The 25318-nt window shown below is 31.3% G+C and overlaps 1 protein-coding gene across 1 annotated transcript in view; it reads right to left on the reverse strand.

Annotated features, from left to right (window-relative positions):
* Nucleotides 1-23367, reverse strand: part of LOC145333979 (putative monocarboxylate transporter 5) — a 69718-nt gene extending 46351 nt beyond the window's left edge. The window contains exons 1-3 of the mRNA XM_080179248.1: nucleotides 23223-23367; nucleotides 21709-22644; nucleotides 13713-13832 (exon numbers count right to left, since the gene is read on the reverse strand). Of these exons, the coding sequence (XP_080035374.1) occupies nucleotides 13713-13832; nucleotides 21709-21952 (364 nt within the window). The 5' untranslated portion in view covers nucleotides 21953-22644; nucleotides 23223-23367. The remainder of the gene's footprint in view (nucleotides 1-13712; nucleotides 13833-21708; nucleotides 22645-23222) is intronic.
* Between the last annotated feature and the right edge of the window lie 1951 nt (nucleotides 23368-25318).

Raw genomic sequence — 25318 nt, forward strand, 5'->3', positions numbered from 1 at the left:
ATTATATTCAGGGATACAAGAATAGGACATTACTGACATATTGACAGATTATATTCAGGGATATAAGAATAGGACATTACTGACATATTGACAGATTATATTCAGGGATACAAGAATAGGACATTACTGATATAGTGACAGATTATATTCAGGGATACAAGAATAAGACATTACTGACATATTGACAGATTATATTCAGGGATACAAGAATAGGACATTACTGACATATTGACAGATTATATTCAGAGATACAAGAATAGAACATTACTGACATATTGACAGATTATATTCAGGGATACAAGAATAGGACATTACTGACAAATTGACAGATTATATTCAGGGATACAAGAATAGGACATTACTGACATATTGACAGATTATATTCAGGGATACAAGAATAGGACATTACTGACATATTGACAGATTATATTCAGGGATATAAGAATAGGACATTACTGACATATTGACAGATTATATTCAGGGATACAAGAATAAGACATTACTGACATATTGACAGATTATATTCAGGGATACAAGAATAAGACATTACTGACATATTGACAGATTATATTCAGGGATACAAGAATAGGACATTACTGACATATTGACAGATTATATTCAGGGATATAAGAATAGGACATTACTGACATATTGACAGATTATATTCAGGAATACAAGAATAAGACATTACTGACATATTGACAGATTATATTCAGGGATACAAGAATAGGACATTACTGACATATTGACCATATTGACAGATTATATTCAGGGATACAAGAATAAGACATTACTGACATATTGACAGATTATATTCAGGGATACAAGAATAGGACATTACTGACATATTGACAGATTATATTCAGGGATATAAGAATAGGACATTACTGACATATTGACAGATTATATTCAGGGATACAAGAATAAGACATTACTGACATATTGACAGATTATATTCAGGGATACAAGAATAGGACATTACTGATATAGTGACAGATTATATTCAGGGATACAAGAATAAGACATTACTGACATATTGACAGATTATATTCAGGGATACAAGAATAGGACATTACTGACATATTGACAGATTATATTCAGGGATATAAGAATAGGACATTACTGACATATTGACAGATTATATTCAGGGATACAAGAATAGGACATTACTGACATATTGACAGATTGTATTCAGGGATACAAGAATAAGACATTACTGACATATTGACAGATTATATTCAGGGATACAAGAATAAGACATTACTGACATATTGACATATTATATTCAGGGATACAAGAATAAGACATTACTGACATATTGACAGATTATATTCAGGGATACAAGAATAGGACATTACTGACATATTGACAGATTATATTCAGGGATATAAGAATAGGACATTACTGACATATTGACAGATTATATTCAGGGATACAAGAATAAGACATTACTGACATATTGACAGATTATATTCAGGGATACAAGAATAGGACATTACTGATATAGTGACAGATTATATTCAGGGATACAAGAATAAGACATTACTGACATATTGACGGATTATATTCAGGGATACAAGAATAGGACATTACTGACATATTGACAGATTATATTCAGAGATACAAGAATAGAACATTACTGACATATTGACAGATTATATTCAGGGATATAAGAATAGGACATTACTGACATATTGACAGATTATATTCAGGGATACAAGAATAGGACATTACTGACATATTGACAGATTATATTCAGGGATATAAGAATAGGACATTACTGACATATTGACAGATTATATTCAGGGATACAAGAATAAGACATTACTGACATATTGACAGATTATATTCAGGGATACAAGAATAAGACATTACTGACATATTGACAGATTATATTCAGGGATACAAGAATAGGACATTACTGACATATTGACAGATTATATTCAGGGATATAAGAATAGGACATTACTGACATATTGACAGATTATATTCAGGGATACAAGAATAAGACATTACTGACATATTGACAGATTATATTCAGGGATACAAGAATAAGACATTACTGACATATTGACAGATTATATTCAGGGATACAAGAATAGGACATTACTGACATATTGACAGATTATATTCAGGGATACAAGAATAAGACATTACTGACATATTGACAGATTATATTCAGGGATACAAGAATAGGACATTACTGACATATTGACAGATTATATTCAGGGATATAATAATAGGACATTACTGACAGATTGACAGATTATATTCAGGGATATAAGAATAGGACATTACTGACATATTGACAGATTATATTCAGGGATACAAGAATAGGACATTACTGACATATTGACAGATTATATTCAGGGATACAAGAATAAGACATTACTGACATATTGACAGATTATATTCAGGGATACAAGAATAAGACATTACTGAAATATTGACAGATTATATTCAGGGATATAAGAATAAGACATTACTGACATATTGACAGATTATATTCAGGGATATAAGAATAAGACATTACTGACATATTGACAGATTATATTCAGAGATACAAGAATAAGAAATTACTGACATATTGACAGATTATATTCAGGGATACAAGAATAGGACATTACTGACATATTGACAGATTATATTCAGAGATACAAGAATAAGAAATTACTGACATATTGACAGATTATATTCAGGGATACAAGAATAGGACATTACTGACATATTGACAGATTATATTCAGGGATATAAGAATAAGACATTACTGATATAGTGACAGATTATATTCAGGGATACAAGAATAAGACATTACTGACATATTGACAGATTATATTCAGGGATACAAGAATAGGACATTACTGACATATTGACAGATTATATTCAGGGATATAAGAATAGGACATTACTGACATATTGACAGATTATATTCAGGGATACAAGAATAGGACATTACTGACATATTGACAGATTATATTCAGGGATACAAGAATAAGACATTACTGACATATTGACAGATTATATTCAGGGATACAAGAATAGGACATTACTGACATATTGACAGATTATATTCAGGGATATAAGAATAGGACATTACTGACATATTGACAGATTATATTCAGGGATACAGGAATAGGACATTACTGACATATTGACAGATTATATTCAGGGATACAAGAATAGGACATTACTGACATATTGACAGATTATATTCAGGGATATAAGAATAGGACATTACTGACATATTGACAGATTATATTCAGGGATACAAGAATAAGACATTACTGACATATTGACAGATTATATTCAGGGTTACAAGAATAGGACATTACTGACATATTGACAGATTATATTCAGGGATATAAGAATAGGACATTACTGACATATTGACAGATTATATTCAGGGATACAAGAATAAGACATTACTGACATATTGACAGATTATATTCAGGGATATAAGAATAGGACATTACTGACATATTGACAGATTATATTCAGGGATACAAGAATAGGACATTACTGACATATTGACAGATTATATTCAGGAATACAAGAATAAGACATTACTGACATATTGACAGATTATATTCAGGGATACAAGAATAGGACATTACTGACATATTGACAGATTATATTCAGGGATATAAGAATAGGACATTACTGACATATTGACAGATTATATTCAGGGATACAAGAATAAGACATTACTGACATATTGACAGATTATATTCAGGGATATAAGAATAGGACATTACTGACATATTGACAGATTATATTCAGGGATACAAGAATAGGACATTACTGACATATTGACAGATTATATTCAGGAATAAAAGAATAAGACATTACTGACATATTGACAGATTATATTCAGGGATACAAGAATAGGACATTACTGACATATTGACAGATTATATTCAGGGATATAAGAATAGGACATTACTGACATATTGACAGATTATATTCAGGGATACAGGAATAGGACATTACTGACATATTGACAGATTATATTCAGGGATACAAGAATAGGACATTACTGATATAGTGACAGATTATATTCAGGGATACAAGAATAGGACAGTGAATAATAAATTATGACTCCCTCAAATTTTCTTAAAATATAAAAATGACAGGATGTCTTTCTGTGTGTCTGTAGCTTAAAATCTTGCTAACCGCTGGACCGATATAGTTCGCCTTTGCAGCAAGTCAAGTGAGCATGGTTTTATACTATTTGGGGTAGGGTACATGTACCTTCCTAAGAGAAATCGCCTAAAATGTAAAGTGGTTGGTCGACATATTAAAGTATAAGAATAAAGGGGGCAAGAGCTAAAAGCAACTCTATCCACGTAGTGGGGACCCTGTGTCGACCTAAGTCTTTGAATATCAGCCAATAGCGTCGGAAATATAAACACAGCCAAGATTTTAAAAAATTTTATAAAAAAAACAATTTATTTTTGCTTTATCCCTGTATTATATGTAAATATTATTTAACATCAGATTATCAGTAATTAAAAATTATCAAATAAAATATTTTCTTTCTCATTCATTTTCCAAAATTTAAAATTATTATTTGTTTTAATAATAAGGTAAAATTTTTTTTAAAAATTAACATTGAATTTTTAAAAATGAAGGGGTACTGCAACCCGAAGTAAGTTTAATTAAAGAGTATAAAAATGGATGTATGATATAGTTGGATATATTGACAGGGACAGTTTGTCATCATTTTCCTTGCTAATATGAACCTCTTTTATTAGTCAGATCGTTCATCCGGTAAGAAGGGAGGAGATAGGATGGGATAAATGGGGTGGATTGGAGGTATTGTTATTCTAGCAAGCTGCGAGCATCTCTTTATAAGAGTACATAAAAATCTGGGGCAACATCTATGAAATGATAAATCGATAAGCAAAACTTAATTTGAAGCAGAAATTTAAGGATACGACAATGGAGTATAAATCTGCCACCTCCTCAATACCACTTTTTATACAGGGCTCGGCAGCCACGCCCCAGCCGCGCATATGCTTTAAATCCAAACCCGATGTTCAGATATTTAGGTATTCAGTTAAATTTTAATGTTATAAAATTAATGTTTCACTGAGGCTTATACGCAGCTGGCGCGCAGCTGCCGAGCATGTGTGTAAATTTACCCTGAATTTTCAATATAAAGGTTGTAGATAAATTTTTCTGCAATTGTCCTATCTTTCCAAGTTAAAACTGCATTGACTTTATCATTGCTTTGTACTCTTGCATTTACAAAGGTAAATTTGTACTTTTAAAAAATTGAGTGCACCCCCTCTTCTTGATAAATGAAGAGTGCACCCCTTCTCCTTGATAAATCAAGGGTGCTCCCCCTCTCCTTGCTAAATCAAGAGTGCACCCCCTCTCCTTGATAAATCAAGGGTGCACGCCCTCTCCCTTCCAAACATAAAGTGCATTTCTTTAAGCCCCAATCAAATAATTTTTAATAAAAACTAGAACAGTCATTAAAACTCATGTCCTGAAATGAAAAGTTTAACTGTCCTTCCATGTATAAAGATGTGCAAACCTCAAATAATTACAGGACATCAAATTTGGATAGTTAAAGTTAAATAATTTTTTTAATAAAGTAAACAAAATTTTATACAGACGGACTACAAACAGACTACATTAAAAAAGACAAGAAAACCTTTACATCAAGGTGCAATATCCGAATTGCAAAATAACTTTACTATAATTTGGGGGGATTTTTCTGTGAGCAAAGTGCCACAATTTATATGTTGACTATGAAATCATGCACCCACTCAATGCACAACAACAAAAATTCAAAAGATATCTTTGCAAAAAAATTGCATGCAAATTTTTAGCACGTTTTCTTCTAAATCTGCTGAACCAACTCCTCTGGTTTTCTTGCAGTAAAAATAACCAGCAAATTAATCAGTTACACGAAACAATCCTGTGAAGCTGGGAGCATTTTCATTGACATACTTTTACATTGTTTTGTCATTTTTGCAAGCGGTAAAAAATGACAACAAATTATGTATGCTGTTATAAGAGCTAATCCTGCAGGCTATCCATCACCCAATATAACCGAACCTTACATAAAGTAATGAAAAAATAAACCAAAAACTAACCCCCCTCTTATTAACAATTTTTGTAAAATAAGGGCAAGAGGTTGAAAGGTTCTGTGCTCGAATAAGCACTTTTAGGAAACCACAGTCTTATGTGGATATAATTAAAACACCTGAGAGGCTGAGATTCGCTAGAAAAATAACATTATACTTTTTTATTAAACAATATATAATACTTTTCAATAAAGTTTTATCTAGTAGCTGCACTTATTTGAAACAGCATACTTTGTTTCTTTTTATCATAATATTTTTATCACGAAATTGCCAGCCCAAATTTTTTTTAGTTTTTACTTAGATATTGAATGATAATTGCCAAATAAGAATGCAAATGATAAAATTCTTGAAATGCATTTTAGTATAAAATTTACATTAAGGCATCTAATTTTAATCTGAATCATTTTATAAATTAGGAATGACAACTTACCATAAAAGCAAATAAGATGATTGGAAAATATGTACTAAGCTTCATTCTTTTAATTATGTCTGATTTATAGAGTTGTGATTCATAACGATTGATATTGAAATACAAAAGGCGAACAAACCGAAGAAGTAGTCCTAATTTTATAATATATTTGCTCTTATTTATTGCATCGAATCATAGACAGCTTTCCGCGGATATTAGAGTAAAAATATTAAGCTTAAAACCAGTTTTGTTAGCCCTGAGGGGCTAAAAGCTCGAGCTAAAAAACTGGTATTAGTTTTATGATTTTTCATTTTAATATTCGTAGAAAATGGTCAGCAATACGATGCTATACATGATTTATCATAGCTGAGAACCGGTTCTAATCCAGCGGATATTAATCGGTTACGTAGCCATTCTGCAAAAACTGTTCAGATTTTGTACTTATTTATGGGTCACTTTTTTACTAGAAATCAATCTTACTTTTTCAGGTAGTAACATTTATATTAAGATGCCGGTACGTGTAATATTTGATCATTGGGTTAGTGATAGTACAACCCGCGACCGTGGCTCAACACGTAGCGCATCCGCTCGTCGTCGGGAAGGTGTTAGGTTCGAATCTCGGTCCGACACCGCGTCATAACTAAAGACGTTAAAAATGGTTCCCACTGCTACTATGTCAGATGCGCGACGTAAATAGTTAGGGTGGGGGGGAATGCCTTGGCCCAAAACAGGCGCAACTCGTTACCATGCACAGTTAGGACTTCTCAGACAAAGGTCGTGCATCACAGAGAGTTGGTTGTCTGTAATGTACTGTACCACGGGTATGAGGTGAAGGACCAAGAGTCTGGCCTTGAGTTGACAAGTTGACTGTTCAGTCCAGGTGCAACTCACCCATACGACATAAGCATTAGTGATAGTACAATATATTTAGGAAAAAATTACATAAGAATAACATTCACATGAAAAGGTAATTTTGGTGTTATCATTTTATGAATATAATAGCGGATTCGCCCCTAGCCTTTAGGGGCTTTGCCCCAAGAGGAAATTAAAAAAAAAAATAAGTACCTCTGGTGCTGCCACCACTGATATCAAATTAATTTTTTTTAGTTGAGGGGGATTTTTTTGTTTTTTTTTGGGGGGGGGCGGGGTTGGAAGTGTCCTACCCCCCAAGAAAATAGCCAAAAAACCACCTCAGGACCAATAGGTATATTCCCTGAAGAGTAGAATCCAATCGGTTCAGTGATTACCGAGATCTTAAGGGACAGACGGACAGACATCAAGCTACTTTGTATTACAGATTATTATTAGTTTAAGCTCCTTTAAAAAAAGATGTTTTATGGGAAATGGCATAATAATTAATATTAAAAGTAGAAATAAATATGACTTACTCTATTTAATACACTAGCGGCTTCGCCCCTAGCCTCTAGGGGCTTTGCCCCTAGAAAAAAAATAATTTTCTGCACCAGCAGCACCAGCTGCACCACCTGCACCTGCACCAGCAGCTGCACCAGCAGCACCAGGAGTATTTTTTGGGGGGGGGTAAATTTTCATTTTTGGGGGGGTTGGGGGTGTCCCACCCCCCAAGAAAATAGCTTAAAACCACCACAGGACCAGTAGGTATATTCCCTGAAGAGTAGAGCCCATTCGGTTCAGCGGTTACCGAGATCTTAAGCTTCAGACGGACAGACGGACAGACGGACAGACAGACGGACAGACATCGTTCTACTTTGTATTATAGATAAGTCAAATTTCATCTTGAGAAATATAAACACTTAACGGCAGCTTCTGCCATATATACTAAGATATATAAGTTTTCCGGAATTTTAAAGTTAGGGGGAGATTTGAAATCTGCATTAAATTTTGAGGATTTTTCATAAAATTCGTTTTTTCTATAATTCTTTATCTAAAAGCGGAAATGCAATTTAAGTTAATTAATTTTGGCATCTGTGATTGGTGGATTTAAAAAATCTGCGCTCTGATTGGATGGCGTACATCTTTCAACCAATTATAGCGCAGGTAGTTTAAAATCCACCTATCCTATTAGTCAAAATTAATTAACTTAAAATGCATTTCCGCTTTTAGATAAAGAATTATACAAAAAACGAATTTTATAAAAAAAATCCTCAAAATTTGATGCAGATTTCAAATCTCCCCCTAACATTAAAATTCCGGAAAACTTATATATCTTAATATATACAGATACAGATAAAGTTTAACCTTGCTCCGATTACTTTTTTATCCCTATTAGATCTTCTATGCTTATCTCACAACTCTTTTTGTCCTACAAATATTTGGCAGAAAGTAGTAAAGAAATATAATGGGTTGAGGTTACCTAATTATTTTATGTTAAAAATTGCTTCGTTAGTATATCAACTAAGTATGTAGTTTTAGAATCATCAGGTTCGACAGGGTTTGAACCCAATGTATGACATAAATTTTAAATTTTATTGTATAAGAACGTTTTTTTATTTTTAATGAATGCTTGAAAAAATGTGTTTTATCTGAAATGAAAGTGTTTTAAAATCGAAGCTTTTCTGTAATAAGGGTCGGTTCTTACGTAACAATTAGCTCTTATTATTAATTTAGCAAATTTAGAATTGTCGCGCCATTTTTGTACGATTAGAAAACGTAGCAACACTATAATCGTTGTCATAAAGTCTTTACGTCTATTTAATGAATGCTAATTTTATTTTTTTACAACAATTTTTGATGTGATATAATCATCTTATTTATTTGACTTTTGAAACAGTGATTACTAGGACAAAAAGGTACAATATTTTATGCAAAGTCTCTTTATATTCAACTCCTAAACATGTAAGTATGTCCTTTAACGTGTATTATTGATTTATTTTATACAACATAAAATTAATATTCTGCTTACCAATTAAGTTAAGACACTCTAAAAATGTTAATGTTCGTTTGTCCTAACGTCTTAATTTAGAGTTTCACGCTTATAAACGCAGTCATCCTTGTTTTAACAAAAAACAACAATCAAACGTTTTACTTGATCAAAAAAAAATAGGGTAAATTCCCCTGCCAATCTTATATTAATAGTCAACAATTTGTCTAAATGACGCACTCACAAGAATTAAAGTATTTGCAAGCGTAGATTATCTATAATTAGAACTTGTATGTTCATCCGTAGATAATAGTACTTGAGACGTATGTAACGTTAACGTATTCATTATAAAGTTTTACATACATATCTATGATACAAAGTAGAATGATGTCTGTCCGTCTGTCCCTTAAGATCACGGTAAACCACTGAACTGATTTGATTCTACTCTTCAGGGAATATACCTACTGGTCCTGTGGTGGTTATAGGCTATTTTCTTGGGGGGTGGTACACCCCCAACCCCCCCCCCAAAAAAAAAAAAATCCCTCCGCCATTTTTTTTAATTATTTAAAATAGTGGTGGAGTGGGGGATCTCCAGGTAATAAAGATGTAATTATACCTCTTGGGGCAAAGCCCCTAGAGGCTAGGGGCGAAGCCGCTAGTATAATACAAAGTAGCATGCTGTCTGTCCGTCTTAAGATCTCAGTAACCACTGAACCGATTTGATTCTATTCTTCAGGGATTATTCAAAATTTAAGTAAGTAGATATATTTTAATTCGAGTCTACGCATCACCTCACAATTCGTAAAATAAAGAGCAAAGACTCTAAAGCAGTAATTTTTTTGTCTGTTGCGTAAGATGTCGAAAGCTAATAAACTGCTTTTGTCTCAATTATAGGAAAAATTCATATAGGTTCCGGGATCAGGTTTTAGGCTATTTTTTGCCCTTTCTTAGAAATTTCAATAAAGGGTCCCTAGATGCTAGGTGTACAGTCGCTAGTAACATTATATTAAACGTATGAAAATCTCTGCTGTCTCCTGTATTTAAATTTCTTTTCTATGTCAGATGGACTCGCAATGGATAAAACTGTCCTTGTTTGGCTAGTCTATTTATATCAAAACATATATTTGGTAATTGTAAATATAATAGCTAAACTTTGTAAATCATTTGAGGATTTTTTAATGCAGTAGGGAACAAATATAACTATATACTTTCCTCAGGTAATAAAAATATTGGGAAAAATAATTAATTAAAAGACACCAACTGGTAAAATTATGATCAAAAAAAACCTTTGGTATCTAAGTTTTGTTTAAATTCCATCAAAAAAGGCAACCATAATACAAAAATATATTATTATACATATATAATAGGAGAGAGACAATGTGCTGTAAATTAGTTTGATCTTTAAACACGATCTCCCAATATTGATTTGGATGTACAAATCTTCAGTGTCCAAACTTTTCTACTTATCCTATTATATAAAGTAGTAAGCGTTTTTTGTCTGTCCCGAAGGAACTCGCTAACCGCTGAACCGATATTGTTATCCTCTACATTGAAGCTTCTTATAGGTCTATTTTTGGGAAGGGTGTCTTCACCCACCCCCCCCAAAAAATTATTATTTTATTCTTTTGTAAATCAAATTTAAAATGAGATGAGGTCGAGGTCGAGCGATGAGTGCTCCTAGAGGCTTCTAGGGGCGTAGCCGCTAGTACTGATATAACAGAAGGGGTTAATGTTTGTTCTTGTAGTATACACCTTACTCTGTTATGGTTTACTTTTTGTTTATCATGCTATTCTTATTCCATATTTGCAAACAATTTTGTAGACTAATAATAGTTTTTCAAAAAATAACCTTTTTAGACCTCTTACACTATTTTGATGGTAAAATAATAAACTAGGATGATTATGTCCATAAATAGTACATCAATAACATTTTTATGGTGAGAAATACGTTTCATAAAGTAAGAACTTCTAACGAATTTATAAAATTGTTTGTTAAGGGTAGAAAAAAATGAGAAAACTCATTTAAGTTTCTTCTTTTAATTTCAATTTTAAAAGTTACATTCAATTTTCTTGTTGGACGTACTGGTATGCCATAGTCATAGAGAAGCTGCGCTTCTAAAAACATCAAAAAAGTGTATTTTTAAAAGTACGCCATAAAATTTGAGATTTTTATAGACGGCGGAACAAGATGAAATAAACAAATTGTGATTAATTAAATCTTTAATCTTACTTTTCAGAACATTTTTAGTAGCGAAGTTACTCTATACTTCGAAATGTCCGTCCGTCTGCCCGTCCGTCCGTCCGTCTGAGACATAAAGGGGGAAATCTGCATTGATAAATATAGCTGCAACACCGTGAGACTGAAAGACTCAGAAGCTGTCTGGCGGTCATTATTGGCTAGCTTTATAAGCTGCTCAGCTGACGGGGACGGCTGAATAAAAATTTAGTGGCTGCGTTTGAGATTATTGTTAATTGAAAATATTGGAATGAATTCTATGAGCCACAAGGTTGATTGAGGTTGCTCTATCTTTTTATTTTATCATTTTTGGAATATGCTACTTTAATTTGAGTCATCCTTGTTTTGAAATGTAGAACATTTAAAATAATTAATGAGTTTGTTAACATTTATTTACAGAATCTACAAGAAGGCTCCAACATCTTTGCATGCTGTATTTAGTTACTAGTTAGGGAATTGTTATTTATAACTTGTGTTAGTATTATGATTTTTATTTTAATAATCGATAATATTTTCTGTAAAACTACACGATACATGATTTTTCTGTATGGCTTAGAGCCGGTTCTAATCCAGTGCAGTGGATAGTAATTTGTTTTAAAGCTATTAGGACTGAACACTTTAATGGATCATTTTGAACTACATCCCCCTCCCAGGTACGTACTCAAAATGTTTTAAAAATTAGATATTTACTTTACTTACATTTTAACAGTTTTAAAGTCATTAAAAGTCAATGTAGATATACTTACAGTTAAATCCCATGAAATAATCTAAGATAGGATAGGAAATTTTCTCGTATTCATTCGAATCCGGTGGATAGGAACCGGTTCTCATCCATACGAAAAAACTATGTCTAGCATCGTATTATATCCAGCTTTCTACGAATATAGAAATGTACAATCATAAGATTAAAACCAGTTTTTTAGCCGGTGCCTTCGGCACCTCGGGGTTAAAAAAACTAGTTTTAATCTCATAATTGTACTTTCTATATCCGCGGAGAGCCGTTTATAATACGATGCGAGAAATAACTATTACAGGATTTGGTTTCTTTGCCATAAAGGTATTTTTGATAATTATTTCTAAAATATACAGTGTATGACTGCTACCATGTATAATATATATTTATCTTATTAAACAAACAATATAGCCACACAAAACTAATAATTTGATATCCAGGGATATTGGGATAAGACAATGTGGTCACAAATTGGCGTGCAAAGGGTTTTGCGAAGGTGGTTGCGGAAACTTTAGGGGGTGTAATACAAACAACAAGATAGTGCATAACTGGGTGTACACCTTTACCCACAAGGTTAGAGGGGAAAACTTATGGGGGAGATAAATCAAAGCAAATTTTTCCGCAAGTCAATGTTCTAAAATAATTTCATTTTTATAGGTGTTAAGTATGACCTTTTAAATTGAAACTTGAATAATATTCCGTTGTCCTATATCCTAAAGTATGTATATCCAACAAATATAATTTGATTTACCTACAATAATTGAGAATATATTTCCGTAAGGAGTTCTTTATTGTAGGAATATAAAGTTATCAAGATTGCTATTACATACATGTATAAATTAAAAATATATAAAGAAACTAATATAAAAGTATGTAATTAATAATTATGTAAAGCTACTCATTAACTCACTTTTTACACATTTACACAAAAGAGATTTACTCAACTAAGAATGAGCCATAGATTTAGAAGCATCTTATTAAAAATGTAAACATAAATCAAAACGCATAGAGTAACTATAATAAGCAGTTTCAGACGAACCATAGAGTACCTACATTAAGAATAAAAGAAGAATAAACGATATGGAATATGTATAGATGGATAACATTGACAACTATCTGGTTCCAGCGGTGAGAACCTTTTTCGTCTGCTAGCAAATTACAATCTACTTTTTTGTAGTGACTTGACTGTGTTAATATTTCCGACGTGTTGATGTATTTAGCCCCTGTTCCCTGCATTCTTTAACTTTAATAGAAGAAGTGGCAGCAGATTCTTAACATTTATGCCAATTACTGCAATTGATACCTAATAAGCATATAGCGTAACTATAAACAAGCATACACAAAAGACAACCAGCAACTATATTTTGCCAGTGAGTAACAATTAGAAGAGTAATTACCTGATCCAAGAGTAACACCCACAAGAATGGAAGGAATAAGCCCAGATTCTCCTCGGGCAGCTTTAAATTCATCAATAAGCTCGGTCATGAAGATTCCAAATGAATAGGTTATTCCATCAGCTGAAAAATAGATAAATTTTAATATTTCCCTTCCTTATAACAAACTTATAATGATTAAAATAGATCAGGATAGATAAAAACAAATATAGTACTCTTTCAGAAGTAAACTAAAGAATACAATATGTCCGTCTGTCAGGAACTTAGTCCGTAACGCCATGGAGGAAATTTGATTTTCTCAGTTGCTTTTAAGGAAAGAGAGCTGAATTTTTCATTTAAAATTCTTATGACATATGCGGCGCATCTAGTCTATAAAATATTTTGTCCATCTGTCGGTGATGCTTTTGTCTCTCTCTAACTTTTGTTATAACAACCTAACATCTGCTCTATAACTAACTTTGTCCGTATGTATATCCATAATTTTTTATGCTTAGCTACTTATGGATGTTGTCATCTTTGTTTTAAATATAAATACAAAGCTTTTTGTTTCACATTTGCACTACAAAATAAATATTTTGTTTCTTAAATCAAATAAATAATTTTAATCAATATTATGATTGTAGATATATGTTTTTATGTACTTTTGTTTTTAAAATGATTTTAAATCAAATAATAAAACCACAAAAAAAATATAATAATTCTGGATATTTATTTTCATTTTATATCATTTTGTTCTTGACTGCTAAGTTTGACATCTGATAACTATTATTATAATAATATAATTATATTTTTTTTAAATACATGTTTTTTAATACAAAAATATTTTTGGTTCAGGGTATATTTTTGGGCAAAGATAGGTTACATTCAAAGATCTTAAGTGAAAATTCTTTGGGCAATATAAATATATATTCATCCGCTAAGAAAATAACCTCTTTTGTAGAATTAGATAATTGGTGGATAAGTAAGAACATTGCTTTATAGGCTAGTGGTGCAGCAACAAGTCGAGATAAAAAGAGGTTAATGTCCTACATACTACTAGCAAACAGTAAGCACATTATAAATTAGTACACATGTCAATACTTATTTAATACTGGGTTTGCCATCTTAGATATGGGTGTGCTTACAAGTAGGGGAAATATATCTATAATACAGTGTGTTTTTTTATGAGAACTTTTATGAAAGCAATTTTACCCCACTTATAGTTATCAGAATTTAATGATTAATGGCTTATTTTCTTCGTTTTTTAAGGTAATTAATAGAACACCAAAAAAATATTTCAGTTTTTATTTAAAAAGTACAGTAAAATCTAAATTTCAAAACTTAGGTGTCAACATATAAAAATGGTTTTAGCGCATTTTTCTTAAAAAAATGGATTTTCTGTAGTCGACTTTGGGGGGCCAGTAATCCCTCCCTGGTTGAGATATGACCTTCAAACTTTGATATGTTCTAGTACATGTCCTTAATAGTATCTGTATACATTTTTAGCTCTATATCTCAACTTTGAAGTGTTTAGCAGCCCTTCTTGCAAAAGGTTGATTATTTGAGCATAAGAAAAATGCGCTAAAACCATTTTTAGATGTTGACACCTAAGTTTTGAATTTTAGATTTTACTGTACTTTTTAAATAAAAACTGAAATATTTTTGTTGTTGTTCTATTAATTGCCTGTAAAAACGAAGAAAATAAGCCATTAATCATTAAATTCTGATAACTATAAGTGGGGTAAAATTGCTTTCAAAAAAGTTCTCATAAAAAAACACACTGTATAATATTAAGTAGAGCCAGGGAAAGTAAACAAAGTCTGTACTTCTTTCTGTCCGTCTGTCTTTCTTTTATGTGTCTTTATATCCGTTTGTCTGTCTTTCTGTTTGAGCATCTATCTCAAGCTTAATATCTCGGTAACCACTGAACCGACAGGGCTTTTCTATTAAAAGATTAATTATCTTAACAAAATCTAAAATAAGTGAGAAAAATCATCATTTTCTTTGATTTAGTCTTTTTTGTCAAAACAATGCATATTCTTCAAATAAATCTTTATTATAAATGAAAAAGTAATTGATAAAAAAAACGAATGCTTTTGAGATGTAACATTGAAATACCCTAAAAAATTGTTGAAATATTCGTGACTATTCATGTACAGTTGTTCCTTGCATTTGCATGTTAGTTTTAATTTTGACCCATTTTTCAAACTATTTAAAGATCTTTTGGGCTGCGTAGGTACTCTACAATTCATATTTCACTTTATAGGTATTTTTCTACCTTATACGTACAACAAACGTACAATAATTAACTAGACTTAAGTATACAGAAATAGAACAATAGAAGATTTATTAACCATTCATCCATCTCAAATGAGTAAAATGTGGTAAAATTTAATTGTTTATGTCCTCTCCATCCCGGACTTGAAATTTATTTGCATTTTAATCTTCTTTCATAAATTAAATTGGTATAATAAACGGTGTTAGTCAATTTAGTGTCTTTTTTTATTAAAAAAATAGTTCTTCTTTAATTAGAATTTTTACCATCATTAAAAACACAAAAATACAAAATATTGAAAATAAATCTTTACAAGTTTCTAGATAAAATATCATTTTTCTTCTCTAATTAAAAATTTCAGAGCTCATTGGAAGTGTTATGAAAAGATTTTGTCAAAAGAAAACTAACTAAAAAGAAACTTAATTCTATGTTAATTCGGTTAATTATCTAAAAAACGTCAATCCTAAATAAATGCCTGTCTTAGAAAAGGTCTCCTTATATTTATAATAATTTCTATTTTGCTGTTTTTTATACCTTTTTAACCCATCATTAGCATTTTATTTGTATATTTGTGATGTAATGAAAACACCACTCTTATTTATTCTTAATTGTTTTTTAAGCGCAGCTACTCTTTGAACATAATATTTATATCCAAACGTTCGTCTGTTTGTAGCTAAGTAAGTTATGTAAAGCGACCTAAAACTTTGACTTTCTAAAATTATATTCAAGTCAGCGTTCTAACGGGATTTTTAGTCAATTTTTTTTTTAAATAAAAGATCAATATGCTTACATTCTGGTTAAAACTTATTTAAAGTATTTAATGATTTTAATTTTTTTTTTGCCTTTATTCATTAAAATGTTATGAACGTGATATTAGAGTGCTACTTGTAAAAAAAAATATTTTTATTTAGGAAAAGTTTTATATTTAAAGGATTATAAAAATCCTTTTAATGATAAATTAAAAATCTTATAAAAAAAATTCCATTTCATGTTTACAGCTGTGAAGCTACTTAAAATATCATATTGAACGTCTGTCTGTTGGATATAATTATACATTTCTTGTTCAAATACGACACAGGTAGTAAACAGATAAACTTTTTTTCATTTGATTCTTCCTTTAAAAAGTTGATTTACAAAGTTGCTATTGTACCCATCGCCAAAAATTAATCTTTTTGTTTTATTGAGAATCATTTTTAATGGCAAACTAACTTTTCTCCAGACGCTTCTGTCCAAACAGCGCGCGTTTTATGAGTTCAAAAAGCTTCGCTCATATTGAATAGAATAACTTCGACTATTTTTTCTATAAACTTTAAAACTTAAAAGTACTAAATTATATTAAAAAACATTTGATTATATTTTCATCAATGTCTAACATTGGATAATGAAAAACATCTTTTATTATATATTTTGTTTGCTCCACATTAATAATTCAAAACATATCATTAGAAGTTCATACAAACTGACTGATTTTATTTGTAGCGAAGCTTCAGTAAGTCTGTTTTTCCGTCACTCCGTCAATATAAGTAGAATAATTGTTTTCTCGTATTCATTCGAATCCGGTGGATAGGAACCGGTTCTCATCCATACGAAAAAACTATGTCTAGCATCGTATTATATCCAGTTTTCTACGAATATAGAAATGTACAATCATAAGATTAAAACTAGTTTTTTTAGCCGGTGCCTTCGGCACCACGGGGCTAAAAAAACTAGTTTTAATCTTATAATTGTACATTCTATATCCGCGGAAAGCCGTTTATAATACGATACGAGAAATAACTATTCTTATCTTAATTACACAGTTTTGTTATTTTTCTTCTCCCCACGTGCAGAGAAATACCAAAACATAAAATTGGTCCTTTTATTTACTGGTTGTGCCAATAGATTTTTGATCGAATAAGTTCCTTGCTTTTTATTCAAACTTTAATTATATTTAGTGTTGTTTCGCTTCTTTTAGACAAAATTATTCTGATATTTATTTTATGTTTTTATTTTAATGTGCGTGGAAAATTGTCAGTAATACGATGCTATACATGATTTTTCAGTGTGGCTGAGAACCGGTTCTAATTCAGCTAATATTAATCGACATCGAAGCCATACTGGAAACAATATACCTTTCCCTGCTGAAAAAAATAGTTAATTTTTTTTGTCTGCGAAACGGCTGGATGATAAAGCATTGCACTGTGGGCTACAATTGAATCAAGACAAAAGTAAGTGCCGAGCCCTGGGACCTATGTAGGGTGAAAATATACATAAATCCTTGATGATTCCATGTGGACACAAAATATTTTAGCGGGGTCTTTTGGTTTTTTTTCAATTTAAAGTTCTGAAAAAAAATTGAAAAAAATTTGAAAATCTTGAATAAAAAACAAACAAAAGTTGATTTGTAATGTTTTTCTTTATTTAAAGATACAAACAACTTATATAAATACTATAAGCTTTAAAAAAATTACAATTTTCAAATTTAGACTTTCAATATAAAGATTTGTAGAAAAAACCTAACAACAAATTCTAACATATTTCTGATCAACATAGCAATAAAACGTCTTTTGCAAAATCTTTATCATCAAAAATAAATAGCACTTACTAAAGACTTTTTTTCATTTAAACTTATACTTTTCACATTATTTAACTTTAAAGATTGATTTTTTTAAAAAGAAAGGTTGCGTGATTTTTTTATTCATAATTAATTGCCTAATTTTGAGATTCAGATAAAAATCTTTACTACTTTATATTAATGGATAATCTTCTAGCAGCGGCTACGCCTCTAGAGGCATATGAGGCCCTTGGGTTGGGGGGGAAGTTGAACCCCCCTTACAATTACAGTTTTTTTAATGAATAAGTCAAAAACATTTATTTTGGAGAGTTCATTCTCTTGGGATAGTGGTGGTACCCTTTCCTAAAATAGTTATAAACCTTACCAGGACATATGAAAAGCAACCATGTAAAGGAGAACCATAGTTCACAAAGACTCACATAGAACCTGTTATTATAAAGATACATATATACACAGAAACACTACAATCAGAGTATGTCTGTTTGTTCATCGGTCTGTATAAAAACAATACAGAATATATTTATTTTGCTAAAGCGGCTACGCCCTTAGAGGCCTATAGGGGCACTTAAGAGGTGAAGCAGGGGTTGAATTCAACAACTATATTTTTATTTTAGGCTCAAAAAGAAAAAGTTTTTTTTGTGTGTTGTGGTCCTTTTTTAAGGGGCGATTTCTCTTCTCTTTCTCAAAAAAGTTATAAACCTACCAAGGACCAATGAGAAGCTACATAGTAAAGTAAAAAAAGAACGATATCAGTTCTAGCATCAGAAAGATGGACAAACAGACATCAATCTATTTTGTATCATAAATAGTGCTTTAAAGCAGGGAGAGAAATATCATCTGGAAAAAAAAAATTTTCCTACCGTTTAAAAGGTATATCCCTGTATAAAAAAGATAGGATGTCCGTGTGTTTTTTTCTGTCTGTGCCTGAAGTTCTTGCTAACCGCTGGACCAATTTGGTTCTTCTTTACTGACCTATCTTTTAGACTGATATAGGATCAACATATTAAGGAGTAGTTTAGTGTCTATTAATCCTTATATAAAAGTAACAGTTTCTGTGTCTGTCTGTTTGTGTGTGTGTGTGTGTGTGTGTGAGGTTGTCTGTCGGTACCGAAGATTCTTTGTAACCGCTTAACTGATATAGTTCTTCTTGGTTCAAGTTTTTCATGGTCCTGAGAAGTTTTGAGTTTAGAAAAAATTAATTCCTACCCAACATTTAAAAAAAACTTTTTCTTTTACATACTAAAACTGAAAGTAGGGGAGGGGTCAACTTCCCCCCACTTATCAAGGGCCCCTAGATGCCTCTAGGGGCAAAACCGCTAGTGATAAAATAATTTTTATCTTGAATTATGATTAAATTGTTCTTTTTCCATTTAATAAAATATATTTGTTATTCGTTGGCTTAACTACTTAGTGGACCTGTTGCGATTTTTGTTTGGTTGGATTATTAAATTAAGTGACCAACATTTCAACCATTAACTGAAACATACAGAAGGGTTATCCATGTATCATATTTGGGAATGTAAATCAATTTAGCGGTCATTGTCTTATCCCTTTAGATCCCTGAATAGTAATTAACAATGATCAATGGTTCTTTTTTTTCTATGTAGCTTCTCATTGGTTCTTGGAAAGTTTATAACTTATTTTGGGAGGGTACCTCCACCATCTTAGGAGAAATCAACCCCTAAAAAAGGACCCCATTTCACACACAAAAAATAACTTTTTCTTTTTAAGTCTAAAATAAAAATCTAGTTGTAGAATTCAACCACTTCTTCCCCTCTCAAGTGCCCCTAAAGGCCTCTAGGGGCGTAGCCGCTAGTACCAAATAAATATATTCTGTAATGTTTTTATACAGACGGATGAACAAACAGACATACTCTGATTGTAGAGTTTCTGTGTATATATGTATCTTTAAAATAAAGTAACACGTTCTATGTGAGTCTTTGTGCACCAAGGGATCTCACTAACCACTGAACCAATATGGTTCTCCTTTACATGGTAGCTTCTTATATGTCCTGGTAAGGTTTATTACTATTTTGGGGAAGGGTACCATCACTATCCCAAGAGAATGAACTCTCCAAAATAAATGTTTTTAACTTTTTCATTAAAAAAAACTGTAATTGTAAACCTAAGGGTCCCTATATGCCTCTAGAGGCGTAGCCGCTGCTAGTAGAGTATCCATTAATATAAAGTAGTAAAGATTTTTATCTGAATCTCAAAATTAGGCAATTAATTATGAATAAAAAAAATCACGCAACCTTTCTTTTTAAAAAAATCAATCTTTAAAGTTAATTAATGTGAAAAGTATAAGTTTAAATGAAAAAAAGTCTTTAGTAAGTGCTATTTATTTTTGATGATAAAGATTTTGCAAAAGACGTTTTATTGCTATGTTGATCAGAAATATGTTAAAATTTGTTGTTAGGTTTTTTCTACAAATCTTTATATTGAAAGTCTAAATTTGAAAATTGTAATTTTTTTAAAGCTTATAGTATTTATATAAGTTGTTTGTATCTTTAAATAAAAAGAAATATTAAACATTATTTTTTGTTTGTTTTTTATTAAAGATTTTCATATTTTTTTCAATTTTTTTTCAGAACTTTAAATTGAAAAAAAACCAAAAGACCCCGCTAGAATATTTTGTGTCCACATGGAATCATCAAGGATTTATGTATATTTTCACCCTACATAGGTCCCAGGGCTCGGCACTTACTTTTGTCTTGATTCAATTGTAGCCCACAGTGATTGTGTTAAAATAAAACTGGTAAAAGCCTGTTTCAGGACAATATATACATTTGATATTAGAAAGCTGGGTGGGCAAAAAATACAATTAGGATTATTTTTTGTCTATAAATGATTATAGCTAACGGCTGTATGTGTGTACTTTTAAGATAAACATATCTTAGTCACATTTTTGTATAATTGAATTAATAATAATCTTTTCCAGTATGGCTTCAAAACCGATTAATATCTTCTGGATTAAAACCGACTTTCAGCCATACTGAAAAACAATGTAGAGCATCGTATTACAGACAATTTTCCAAGAATATTAAAAGTAAAAATAGGGTAGCTGTTTATAATACGATGCGATAAAAAAAATATTAAAAAACGAGATAAAAAGTATGAAAACATACTAAACGTTTTTAAAAAGAAATTTCTGTAGTGATTTTTGCCCAAAATAATAAAACTAAAGTTACCTATAACGTGAATCATAAATGAGGCAAAGACAACCACCCACCCCCATCCACCATCCGGGGGCGGGGGGATCTCACTGGTCCACTCCTCCCCCTCTCCATCCAACAGCTTCTCTGTGAGGTCCAGGTCTCCATTCTGACCGTTGGTGGCGGCTCCATTCTTACCTCCAGCTTCTCCATTCTGCTCAACTTTACCATTGTTAGTGGTTCCATTCTTTATTATGGGTTTTTCTACTATCGGCGACATCTTAATTTTTTAGTTGTAGTTTTTTCTACCAAAAAATGTTTTAATTATCTTTTTTAAAATGAATATCACTGTTCCATTTCACTATTTTTTCATCTGATACATATCTGTAAATTTAAAGTCATATGACTCATATAAATAAAATGTCTATTATATAAGAATAATTGTTTTTTTTTCTCAACTAATTTTTTTTTCTGTGGTGGTCGCTAAAATTAACTGCGACTTTTGTGTGTGTGAGGAAAGTTTTTGCTTTCTCTATAAGTTGACGCAATGACAATCACCTCCGTACTAAACTATATAAGTTAGTTACACACACAAAGAGAGAGAGAGTGAGAGAGGGCTGCAGCAAAGAAGGAAGAAATAAAGAGAATGTTATAATATAGCTCCTTGAGCTCTCGCTCTCTACTCTCAGCAGAAAATCATTTTGTCCGCTGCGTTTTTGGGCTTCTTCACACACACACACACACACACACACAAATACACACACCTAATTTAGGAGGGTGTGTGTGCACTGTGCATAGCTTCTAGGCATAACTATTTGTATGTTGGGAAGATACTTTTATCTACTTTCAGTCTTTGGTGCAAGAAAAATCAGATAGAAGGATAGTTTTATCCGCAAGGCACTTTGGTTAACTTGTTAGGTTGGCCTCAGCTCCAGGTTGCCAGCTTCCAGCAAGGTAAATGTGGCCCAACTTCTAAAACAATAATTCAATATTCAAAAATTGGAAATCTATACCTGTCAAACCATTTTCCAGATTATATAGTAGAAAGTCTCAATAATAGACTAAAAATTTAATCAGCACATTTACTTTAGCTGCCAAACTAATTGACGGCAATAGTTATGGTGGCCCGCTGAGACCGTCTTACATTACTTCCTAAAGGTGCTTTTTCAGTTCATTTAAGCAACTTTTTAAAATGTTAATTTAAAATTTTGCTGTACCTTTTATAAAATCATATAGGTTTAAAGAATTTCAATTGAAGATACTTTATAAAATCTCGAGAAACTATTACTCACACATGAAATACTTACAGAAACCCGTAGTTTTTTTTACAAAACAAACTAAACAATGGTTATCGTTAATTAATAACATACTTTTTCTTTTAAAAATCCGCGGAAAATTTAGCAAAGGAACCAAACAAATAGATGGCACAATCTTGCAACTCTGAATTTGCCGCTAAATAAAATGAACAAAAAACATGTCTGGTATTTTAAAAATTGATTTATTTTTGTGACAAATTTATAAAATTTTAAATATGTCAAAATAAACCTTACCTTTGTTTAGAGAGTGATCACAGAAGGTTGAGGTTTTATTATTTGATTGTTCTCTATTCATAAAGACAAATATTTTATAAATATCCAGTCCTACCCCGCACACTGAACAAGGATACGCAAATTCAACCAAATCTACCATTAATCTGAAATAATTAAACAAGTTATTAATATTTTCTTTAAGTTTTCCGCAGATAGTAAAATTATTAGATTAAATCCAACTTTGACAGCCCATAAAACAGGGTTTAATTTTATTTTGCGTGGAAAATTGTCAATCTTCTTTTCAGTATGGCTAAATGCCGGTTCTTATCCAGCGTAAATTAATCGGGGTTGGGGTAATAATGGAATAGTTATTTATCAACGTATTAAACAGCTTGCCACGGAAATTAAAATAAAAGATTAAAACCAGCTTTGTCAGTCCCGAGGGGCCGAAGGCGAACACTTTTATAAAGAATGGATAAATCTCGGTAACTGGACAAAGTGTCTCAAAAATCAGGAGATTAGAGGAGAAGTGGGAAAGATATGGATAATCCCTCATTTTTATAACGTCACATGGCTGCTTTTTCGGACACTTTGTCCAGTTACAAATCTCAAAATTAAGAAGAAGTAAAGAAAGAAATTTTCTCGTATTCATTCGAATCCGGTGGACAGGAACCGGTTCTCATAAATACGAAAAAACTATGTCTAGCATCGTATTATATCCAGTTTTCTACGAATATAGAAATGTACAATCATAAGATTAAAACTAGTTTTTTTTAGCCCGTGCCTTCGGCATGCTATTAAGATATATTGAGGTAAAATGTTATTTGCACTTATTCCAGTAAAATAGACAGCTGTAGTAAAGATTCCTTTGACCGTTGTTTACCTTTTCTATATCTATGTTAGTCTGTCTGTCCGACAGGCTATAAAGAAAATATGATTTCCATAAAATTGTTTAACTATTGCAATAGGTTATTTTCTTGGATATATTGATAAAGCAGCTTAATTTGTCCACCTGTTTGTTAGCTTTTTCTAATTTTTAAATAACTTTTAGGTTACTTTTGAATGTTGTCATCCTTTTCAAAAATGTGATTATATGTTTTTTTTCAGATCAGCATATTAATTATTCAAGGAGTTACAAGATTAATCCAGTGATAAGCTGATTAAAGATATCATTTAAAAAATAAATAAAAAGCAATGCAATTATTTGGAAATAATAAATTGTCGCGTGGCAGTTACTTTTGGGTTAGATTTTGTATATTAGAATTTTTTAGTGGGTTTTACCAAGAAAATTTTAATTTACTTATAAATATACAAAACAAAACAATTTTAAAACCAAAAAATGACAGTATTTTATTGGTTATTTGTACTTTTACACTTGTGGACATACTCGGTGTTCTAATTGTCTGTGATCAGATTGACACATATACTAAATTAAACTAGGGATGAATAGGAAAATGGCAGTTAAATTATTCCACATCCTAATCTTCTTCTGATTATTTACAATGAAACAAAGACAGAATTTTACACATCAAATGTAGCGAAAGAAAAATTTATTGTTCATATTATTATCCATTATGTCCAGCATTTATTTGGATATATTAATCTTTGAACAACTAGATCTTACAAGTAAAGATTTCTACATAAAAAATTTGTTTGTTTTTGTAATAGTGGCTTCACCCTTAGCTCTATGGCATTTGCCCCTAGGGCGTTAAGGTAAACATCTAAAGTTAATATTTGTTGAAGAAAAAACATTTGCTGCCATCATTACTAGATTATATTTATTTACAATGTTTGGCAATATTTTCAGAACAGGCGATTTTCCACCCTCCTTGAAAGAGTGAGCACTATTTTTTTTATCTCTGAGTGCATTACTAACAGATAGAAGAAAAGACAAAAGAACAAATAAATGACAAACAGTCACAAACACCTCGGGGCTTCGCTCGCCAAAAAGGAGCATATAGTGTAAATTATAGAGCAGCTTTGCTAGTAATAATGATGCTGTCAATAATATTGACATGAGTAGGATAATTGTTGCAAGTGTCAGGGATATAAGGATCGGACCATGGAAGATAAAAACATTTAGTTCCCAAATCATTTTTTTTGCAAAACTTACAAAC

This window comes from Acartia tonsa, chromosome 2 (genome assembly GCF_053477335.1).
Source record: "Acartia tonsa isolate MP-2025a chromosome 2, ASM5347733v1, whole genome shotgun sequence".
NCBI classification, from domain to species: domain Eukaryota; kingdom Metazoa; phylum Arthropoda; class Copepoda; order Calanoida; family Acartiidae; genus Acartia; species Acartia tonsa.